At 53.2% G+C, this 10323-nt stretch overlaps 1 protein-coding gene across 1 annotated transcript in view; it reads left to right on the top strand.

The window, feature by feature from the left end:
• Positions 1-223: 223 nt before the first annotated feature.
• The window catches only part of fat4 (FAT atypical cadherin 4), a 93224-nt gene continuing 83124 nt past the window's right edge, over positions 224-10323 (top strand). Inside the window, 2 exon segments of the mRNA XM_062524247.1 lie at positions 224-240; positions 678-5706. Of these exon segments, the coding sequence (XP_062380231.1) occupies positions 224-240; positions 678-5706 (5046 nt within the window).

Genomic DNA, 10323 nt, shown 5'->3' with positions numbered 1-10323 from the left:
TTCTAACTTAGTAGGAACATAGGGATAAATGACTGAAGTTACTTCACCGTTATTCTGAGGGATTTTGCACTGGTACAACGGGTATTGCTTTAACAAGTGCTTGTCCCTGCGTCGTCGCAACAGTTTTCACTGTTTCTAGCAAGTTTGCAGTGAGGATTCAGGAGAAATAAACTTTTAAACTAGTCATTGTTTTATCCGAAGTGAAGTTTATTCTACGCTCACAATGGGAACACCTAAGAAGTGAGTCATGAAGTGCTGGGCCAGTGTGATGCCTTTTGCGGGACTTTGGAAATATTGAAACCTCCACTGACAAGATCAGGACTTCTCTCCGGACAAATCCATCCATCGCACCCTGAGGATTTCAACTGGAGCTGTTCCATTGCGCGAACTGGAGAAAAGAGGTCAAGGAATACTATTCTGAATGATCATAAGAAAACGAGGTACAAACCCTGTCAACAGCCGTGCAACTTCGGCACTTTTCAAGTGACCCGTGCCATAAGGAATACAATGTTTTAGTTGCTTGGGGAACTACTGAAACTTTGATGCATTATATGCAAGGACTTTGTCCAAGAAAGGTGGACTGGGATTTTGACCATGGCGCTTTCAGGTAGGGGAGTGAACCGATTTCATGTAGTTTTGTTAATCCTGTGGACTTTATCGCAATACTCCTCATCCAGTCAAGTTCGCCAGGAGTTTCAGGTACTGGAAGAGCAGCCTATTGGTACCTATGTTGGGACGATAGAAACAAAACCAAGTTTCACGTACCGATTTAGCGAGAACCACAAACTTTTCGCAATTAATGGCACGACTGGCGTTATATACACATCTTCGGTGATTGACAGAGAAGTTTTGCAAAGTAACATTATCAACGTTGTGGTGCTGTCCAGTCAGCCGACATATCCCACTGAAGTTCGGATAGTCGTGCTTGACATTAACGACAACTCGCCAGTGTTTCCAGACGCGTCAATTGTGGTGTCATTCAAGGAGGACGCGAGCAGTGGCAGGCAAGTTATCCTTGATACAGCCACAGACACAGACATCGGGAGCAACGGAGTTGATCATACGACCTACAGAATAGTAAACGGGAATGAGCAGAGGAGGTTCCGTTTGGATATTACAGTCAACCCGAGCGGCGAGGGCGCATTTCTCCATCTGGTTTCAACTGGCGGCTTGGATAGAGAACTAACTCCTTTTTATCAACTCCTGATTGAGGTTGAAGACAAAGGCGACCCCAAAAGATTTGGCTATTTACAAGTCAATGTTACCATCCAAGATATTAATGATAATCCCCCCATTTTCGAAAAAGACCAGTATCAGACCAGTATTTTTGAAGATGCAGCCATAGGCTCTAATGTGTTGCAAATAACAGCCTCAGACCAGGATGAGGGGGCCAATGCAGACATAAGATATTTTTTAGATGAGGGCACACCTTTTCAGATTGACCCCAAAGATGGTACTATAGTAATAAAGGAAGGCCTGGATTATGAAAGCAAGAAGGAATACTCTTTAACTGTGCATGCAATGGACAATGGGGTGCCCTCTCTTTCAGGCAGGGCAGAGGCCACTATAAAACTCCTGGATGTAAATGACAACGACCCAGTAGTGAAGTTTAGATACTTCCCCACCACTTCCAAGTTTGCCTCTGTGGATGAGAATGCACAGATAGGCACAGTGGTGGCCTTGTTAACTGTTTCAGATTCAGACTCCCCCACAGCCAACGGCAACATATCCGTCTCAATCTTGGGCGGAAATGAACAGAGGCACTTCGAGGTGCACACATCTCCTGTTCCTAATTTGAGCTTAATTAAGGTGGCCAGTGTGTTAGACAGGGAGCGTATCTCCTCCTATAACCTGACCGTCTCTGTATCAGACAATGGCAAGCCCATGGCCAGGTCGTCCATAGCCAGCCTGGTTATTTTTGTGAATGATATCAATGACCACCCGCCCATTTTCCAGGAAGCCCAGTACAGAGTGGATATCAGCGAAGACATTCCGAAAGGCAGCTACATTAGAGGAGTCTCTGCAACAGATGGCGACTCCGGGCAGAATGCCAACCTGCGCTACTCCTTGGTGTCTGGAAACGCTTTGGGCTGGTTCGCCATCAGTGAAAACAGCGGTCTGGTTACCAGCGCCGCGCTGCTGGATCGCGAAGTGGCGTCGGCCGTCGTGCTCAACATCAGCGCCAAGGACCAGGGCCTGCAGCCCAAGATCTCCTACACCACGCTGGTGGTGAACGTCACCGACGTCAACGACCAGATCCCCACCTTCACGCAGAGCACGTACCGCGTGACCCTGGTGGAGCACTCCCCGGCCGGCAGCGAGCTGCTCGTCCTGTCGGCCACAGATGGCGATCTCGGGGCCAACGGCACCGTCCGCTTCTCGTTTGACCCCGAAACCCCGGCCAGCCTGCAGGACATGTTCCGCTTGGACTCGGTGTCTGGCAGGCTCAGCACCGCCGTGGAGCTGGACAGAGAGGAGCAGGAGTCGTATTTGTTGCACATTAAAGCCACAGACGCCGGCAGGCCTCCGCTGCACTCCGCGGGGAGAGTAAACATCACCCTCCGAGACATAAACGACAACCGGCCTGTCTTCTATCCGGTGCAGTATTTCGCCAACGTCAAGGAGAACGAGCCGGCCGGCACGCACGTCACCGGCGTGTCCGCCACCGATCCCGACCTCGGCGTGCACGGCACGGTCAAGTATCAGATTACCGCCGGGGACACTTTTAAGTTTCACATCAACAGCGAAACGGGCAAAATAACCACTCTAGTCCCGCTGGACAGGGAGGAGAAGACGGCCTATCAGCTGCAGGTTACAGCCACCGACGGAGGGGGCCTGCGTGCAGACACTCAGGCTATTGTCACTGTCAACGTGATAGACACACAGGACAACCCACCCACCTTCACACAGCGCGTCTACAGCTTTGTCATGTTTGAAAACGTGGCTCTAAAGGCTGTCGTAGGCACCGTCTCTGCGTCCACTGTGGATCTGAACACAAACATCACCTACTTAATCGCCTCGGGCGATCAAAGGGGCCTGTTCTCTGTGAACGGCGCGACGGGGGAAATCCTGGCGGCGGGCCTTATCGACAGGGAGGAGCAGGCTTTCTACCAGCTGAAAGTGATCGCCCGGGGAGGGGACGTGACGGGCGACGCGCTCGTCAACATCACGGTGAAGGACCTGAACGACAACGCGCCGCGCTTCATGCACGCGGTGGAGCACGTCAGCGCCGTGGAGAACTGGAGCACCGGTCACCAGATCTTCCAGGCCAAGGCCTCGGACCCGGACGAGGGCAGCAACGGCGCCGTGGCCTACAGCCTGAAGCAGAACCCCAAGGGCCTGTTCCACATCCACGAGAAGCACGGCCTCATCACGCTCACCGGGCCCCTGGAGGTCACCACCAGCTCCTATCAGGTGGAGGTGCTGGCCTCGGACATGGGCGTCCCCCGGCGCACCTCCAGCCTCATACTGACCGTCAGCGTCTATGACGTCAACGACAACGCCCCGGTGTTCGACCAGCTCTCCTACGAGGTCATCATCCTGGAGTCGGAGCCCGTGAACAGCCGCTTCTTCAAGGTGGAGGCCACGGACAAAGACTCGGGCCTCAACGGCGAGATCGTGTACGACATCGCGGGCGGCAACACGGGGGACGTCTTCGGCGTCTTCCCGGATGGGCAGCTGTACATCAAGACGGAGCTGGACAGGGAGGTCCAGGACAGATACAGCCTGCTGGTGGTGGCCAAGGACCGGGCCGTGGAGCCTCTCACGGCCAGCGTGAACGTGACGGTGATCCTGGACGACGTGAACGACAACCGGCCGCTCTTCAACAGCACCAACTACGTGTTCCACTTCAAGGAGGAGCAGGCGCGCGGCTCGCTGGTGGGCCGCGTCTTCGCCGAGGACAAGGACTTCGGCCCCAACAGCGAGGTGCGCTACGCCTTCGAGACGCCGCAGCCCAACTTCGAGCTCAACGCCATCACGGGCGAGCTGACCAGCACGCTGCGGCTGGACCGCGAGTCGCTCATGAGGCAGCGCGGCGCCGCCGTCTTCAGCTTCTCGGTGGTCTCCTCGGACCAGGGCCTGCCCAGGCCCCTCCGCGACCAGGCCAAGGTCCAGGTCTACGTCCAGGACATCAACGACAACGCGCCCAAGTTCACCAAGGACATCTACCAGGCGTCCATCTCCGAGCTGGCCCAGAACCTCACGCAGCTGCTGCGGGTGTCCGCCTCCGACGTGGACGAGGGCAAGAACGGCCTCGTGCGCTACCGCATCCAGGAGGGCAACGAGGAGGCCCAGTTCACCATCGACGGCGGCTCGGGGCAGGTCACGCTCGTGGGCAAGCTGGACTACGAGGCCACGTCCTCCTACTCGCTGAAGATCGTCGCGGTGGACTCGGGCGACGACACGGCGCCGCTCTCCTCCTCCTGCATGCTGAGCGTGGGCGTGCTGGACGAGAACGACAACACGCCGGCGTTCCCCAAGGCCACGGTGGCGGTGGACGTGCTGGAGAACATGCGGATCGGCGAGCTGGTGGCCTCGGTGACCGCCACGGACTCCGACTCGGGCCAGAACGCCGACATCACTTACAGCATCACGGCCACCAACAACCACGGCACGTTCAGCATCAGCCCCAACACGGGGAGCATCTTTCTGGTCAAACGGCTGGACTACGAGACGCAGTCTGTTTACAAGCTGAACATCACCGCGAAGGACAACGGGATGCCCCCCAAGTCCTCCACCATACCTGTGGTGATTCAGGTGCGAGACTTTAACGACAACCCCCCCATATTCTCCGCAGGGGATATTTTTAAGTCCATCACCGAAAACATCCCGTTGTCCTCGTCTGTTATGACTATCATCGCACACGACACGGACGCCGATATCAACGGACAGCTGGAGTACTCCATTGTTCAGCAGACACCGAGAGGAAGCCACTTCCGCATCGACCCCAGCTCCGGGGTGATCTACACAAACAACAAGATCGACAGAGAATTTTCCAACCTCTTTGAGTTGACAGTCAAAGCGACCGACCAGGCATTTCCTGTTGACTTCCGCCGTTACGCTTTGAAGAATGTGACCGTATGGGTGACGGACTTGAACGACAACGTGCCCACATTCCTCTCCCAGAATGCACTGGTGGCCGAGTCCAACATCGTCATCGGCTCCATCCTGACCACGGTGGTGGCCTTTGACCCCGACGACGGGCCCAACGGCGAGGTGGAGTTCGAGCTGGTCAAGGGCGACTCGGACACGTTCATCATGGACCGCTACAGCGGCGACATCCGCCTGGCCTCTCAGCTCATGCCCTCCAAGCTCGTCTACAGCCTGACCGTCTCCGCCACCGACCACGGCGCCGAGCGCAAGACCTCGCGCACCGAGCTGACCATCATCCTGCCCGGCGCGGACGGGCCCGTCTTCTCCCAGCCCAAGTACATCACCATCCTCAAGGAGGGCCAGCCGCCGGGCACCAACGTCATCTCGCTGGATGCCTCCAGCCCCCGCGGCTCGACCACCAAGGTGGAGTACTTCATCGTGTCGGTGCGCAGCGGCGGCAAGGCCGTCGGGAGGCTCTTCACCATCGGACGCCGCACGGGGGTCATCCAGACGGCCCGCGAGCTGGACAGGGAGCAGGGCGCCGACCTCTACCTGGTGGACGTGTACGCCATCGAGACGGACGCCAGCCAGCCCCGCACGCAGAGAGCCGAGGTGAGTTGCTGTTGCCCTTTTTTTTTTTAAAGTATATTTTTTGGGCTTTTGTGCCTTTAATTTTGACAGGACAGTAGAGAGAGACAGGAAGTGAATGGGTGAGAGAGTCGGGGTGGGATCCGGAAAGGACCACGGGGCGGGAATCGAACCCGGGTCGCCGGCGTGCGGTGCGGGTGCCCCAGCCAGTTGCGCCACGGCTGGGGCCTCTGTTGCCCTTTTTAAGTTCACCCTAGCAGAAGCGATAATGTAGCCCCTCGTATTGTTTTAGATGGCTCTGAAAGGCAGCCAGAAGTTGAAGTCATGCACGATGAGGGTGCTTGTGTTGAAAGCATTTGCTTGGATTATGTGGAATGAGATCAAGGTTCCCAAATGGAAAAGCCTGTGAGAGGATATAGTCCAAGTTACACATAAAAACACCTTATATAAACACCTTATATGTACAACAGGTTGATTTGTGCATTAATTAAATTCCACTCTTTTCATGTCTTAGGATCTGTGTTATATTAAATATAAATTGCCTTCAACATGAGTAAGTAGGGTATGTGTTTGGCAAGCTCACCTTATTGTTTCAGTTCCCAAAAATACTAGCCTGAACAATATCCCAAGCATTCAGCCGGATTGTTCTGGAGTGGAGGGAAACAGGTTCTCCCATATCCCCCTGGTTTCGCTGTGGTCTTGCCGCTATTAAGTTTAATATCCTTATCAGTTGTTATGAATTGCAGAAATGGAAAAACTGGGGCAGCTGACTTGACTTGATTTCAGATATTAATATTATGCAGTTTGTTTGGAGGAGCTGTGTTTTTTCAGGGGAGGAGGGAGATGGAGGGGGGGGGGGGGGGATAGAAATATCTCCAGAATTGAAAAGGGGGAGAAAAAAACACAAAGAAAATAGATCAAGGACGGCCTTGTTGTCAAACTCAGCAGACATCATTATTGGTCCCGGGGAGTTGGGAGAATGATGTTGGATTTGATGTTGGAAGTTGTTTTGGTACAGGGTGGTCCTAGGGTGCTTTTCTGTGCCACTGGCTCCAGCTCAACAGGCAATAAGTGACCATTAAAATCGGGTGACCCCTTAAGACTCCATGAATAGTTTTTTTTTTTCTTTTTTCTCCCCCGTCTTGGAAGTGGAGGGGGGGGGGGGGGGGGGGGGGGGAGGGAAATCTTTAAGAGTTGAAACTTAAGCTCTCTATTCAGTTAGTATTATGGGATGCACCTCATGGGCTTCGTTTTTAACCTCCCCTCGGGAGAGTGGAGTTAAGTCTTCTGAAGCAGACCGGTGAAACTCGAGACCCAATTTGGGTGGCTGGGGTGTAGCCTCTTCAGAAATGAGAAACAAATGTGATATTCTGTGTTTCAGTGCGTTTGGGGAATTTTCAGTTGCAAAAATCAGATTTTTGGTTTTTTTGTTGTTGATGCAAATTTGATGATGTGTGGCTATGGTAATGTAAACATCCAGAGTGTGGGTTTTGTGTTGTCGTTTAGCATTCAACTGGGTCAACTTGAGTGATGAGAAGATGCTTCGAAAGCCAACGTTATTCCTATTGCGTTTGAAAGTGTCTGTTTTACTGCTGTGTTGAACTGTATCGACAGTTGTGGCATGAGTGTTAACGAGGACTGTTTAATTTAGTAAATCCTCAGGTTTCATCAATTGCAGACAGGTGCTGAAGCAGTGTATGTGTGTGTATGTGTGTGTGTGTGTGTGTGTGTGTGTGTGTGTGTGTGTGTGTGTGTGTGTGTGTGTGTGTGTGTGTGTGTGTGTGTGTGTGTGTGATTCTCTAGCCACTGCTCTCCTCCTGCCGTTGAGACTTCTGTGCCAAAGCACGTAGGAGTACAACTCTATATCCACATCCTATCTATTTCTATTTCTGGTCACAGTCATTCCCGGGTTTGTGTACTACTCTGCCTCTCTCCCTCTCTGACACACTCATATACACACACATGCACCCCCCCCCACACCCCCTCCCTTCCATACACACAGTCCCACTCAATTGTTTTCCCTTGGCCCATTGTACTTGAACAACTGGAGGAATTTGGTTAGAGTGAGCGAGAGACGGAGAGAGAGAGAGCAAGAGAGAGAGAGAGGATTTGAAGTGCTACATCATGTTTTTCCCTTCTGAAAGCATTGTTCCGTGCTGAAATAAACACGGAGGCTTTTGCCACAGTCCTTCCTTTGTTTTGCCTTCACAGATCCAGTGCTGTTTAATGCCTCAGTCGTGATTCATGGAGGTTTTGTTTTCTTTTCATTTTTGGCCCCCCCACAACCCCGCCTCAGTCCCCCCCCCCCCCTGCTGTCTCCTAGTCTCTGTACCAGGTCCATTCAGTGACAGATTTAGGGTTGATCATGTGAACTCCCCCCCCCCCCTCAAACACACCCACCCACACCTCCAACACCCCCAGCATCACCCCCCCCCCCCCCCCCCCCCCCCCCCCAGCCTACTACCCCGACGGAGACACAGCGCGAGCGGGGAGGATGAAATATCGCTCTGGCAGGCTTTGGATCTTGTCACGGGCCGAGGGGAGCATCATCCACATGGGCCTTGGAATGCAGATGGCTGGGCCAGATAGAGGTGTCCTATTAGTGTTGACTTAACTCTGGAAGAGGTGGAGGAGCCGCAGATAGATGGAGTCGGAGAGGAGAGGAGAGGAGAGGAGAACGAATGGAATAGAAACACACACACACACGCAGAAAAAGAAGGAGACGTCTGTAAAGAGCTCTCAAAGAGCTCGAGGCGTTCTGAAGAGGGGAAGAAAAAAGAAGCCGTGGAAAAGGAGAAGGGCTTTTCCGCCGGGCATCTCCGCAGCTTTCGGACATCTTGTCTGGCCTGCATATTTGCCCGTGCCATTCAGACTGCCACATTGTTATTGGTTAGTCTGGATAGGCTCGCAGGGGAGGGCTAATCCTGCGTGATTGAGTTGCACCTCAAAAGGAACCCTCTGGCCGATGTTCCCTCTCCAGTCTGATCACATTAGAGAACCCTCCCTTCTCTCCCTGCAACCCGCTCCAGGCCTCATTAAAGCTTCCTAAGCTCGGAGTAAGAAAGACAAAAAAAAAAGAGAGTGATGCTTTCTGGAAGGGGAAAAAAGAGAAAAGGTTTTTTTTTTTTTCGCCGAATTCCTCTGTGGCTTTACAGGCAGCTCGGGGTTTTGCCAAAAGTGCCGCTCTGGTGCTTTTGGTGTGGTGGCGTGTAGTTTGTGCGGAGAAGCAGCCGTGGTGGTGGCGGGTGGATCGGCGGCGGCGGCGGGGGTAATTCGGGGCGGACGTGCGTCTCTGGGCGGCCCCCGCCGTGCGGTTCACACAGTCGTCACGGCCTGATGCACGGGGGCCGGCCCTCCCTGGTTGGTGGTCCCCCAAGGCCAAAGTTGAGAAAGTGAAACAGGGGATTCTTTCTTTGAAAGGCAGCAATGCGTGGTGTCAGGCTCTTGTGTGGAAGGTAAACACACTCACACACACACACACACACACACACACACACACACACACACACACACACACACACACACACACACACACACACACACTAACAGAACAGATACACAAGCAGTATTATCTGCGTTACTGTGCGCACGGGCCAAACCACAGGCAATAAAGATTTTATTTTGCACAGTAATCATTTATTTGCGTTTAAAGCTTAGGTTCAAGTGGATTTCCTTAAGTGCCTGCGAGATCCTTTGCATCCTCCGTCCCCCCTTGCCTCTGTGAATCCCTGACAAAATGCTACATTGTGCAGCCAAAGTGCTGTTTTGTTGACTGCAACTTGAGCCAGTTCATGAATGCTGCATAGTGTGTTTACTGCTGGGACAGCCACCACAGCGAGCCGCGGAGGCGAGTTCTCAGTGCCTTTTGGAAGGAGGAATGCTGCTTCAAGCACTGCAGACGCTGCTTGGCCTAGCTCATATTTCCTTTCTCTCTCAGTCTCTATCTCTCTCTCTCTTTTCTCACTTACTCACTCTTTCTCTCTCTCACTCTTTCGTACTCTCAAACTCTCTCTTGTGCACTCTTTCTGGCCTTCTTGCTCTCTCTCTCTCTCTCTCTCCCTCCCTATCTGTCTCTTGCTCAGTCTCTCTCTCTCTGACTCTTTCTCTCATGCCCCCCCCCCCCTCTCTTTTTTTTTTAACCCGGTTTCAAAGTGGTGACTACCGCAGCGCACAAATGTGCGTTTGTTTTGCGACGATGATACCCCCAGGCCCTGGGGTTTGAAAACAAACCTTTATCATTATCCAGGCCATGTGTCGCTAAGCAGTCAAGTAGGGTCAGAATGTCATAACTCACACCGGCCAGTCCTCTCTCCCTCTCTCTCTCCCTCTCTCTCCCTCCCTCCCTCTCTCTCTCCCCACCTCTCTCTGTGCCTCTCTGTCTCTCTCCCCCCTCTATCACTCTATGTCTGTCTCCGTCTCTCTCTCTCTCTCTCTGGGGTAAGTCTCCGGCGTTCACAGGCCGTGGAGCACATGGATTAGTGAGTGTAGGGTTCGTTTATTTGGCCAGCGCTCCACAGCAGACGGTGCATATTTTGGGAAAGTCTTGGGGTGCGCCGCGGCTCAAATCACCAGTGTTGCTGGACGGATGATGGCTCCACGAGCACTTCAAATTCAGATTTCGCTTTCCAAAGATCGACTCCT

This window comes from Sardina pilchardus, chromosome 21 (assembly GCF_963854185.1).
Source record: "Sardina pilchardus chromosome 21, fSarPil1.1, whole genome shotgun sequence".
In the NCBI taxonomy this organism is placed as follows: domain Eukaryota; kingdom Metazoa; phylum Chordata; class Actinopteri; order Clupeiformes; family Clupeidae; genus Sardina; species Sardina pilchardus.
Note: the sequence above shows the minus strand (reverse complement) of the source record. Positions and strands in the feature narration are given on the sequence as shown.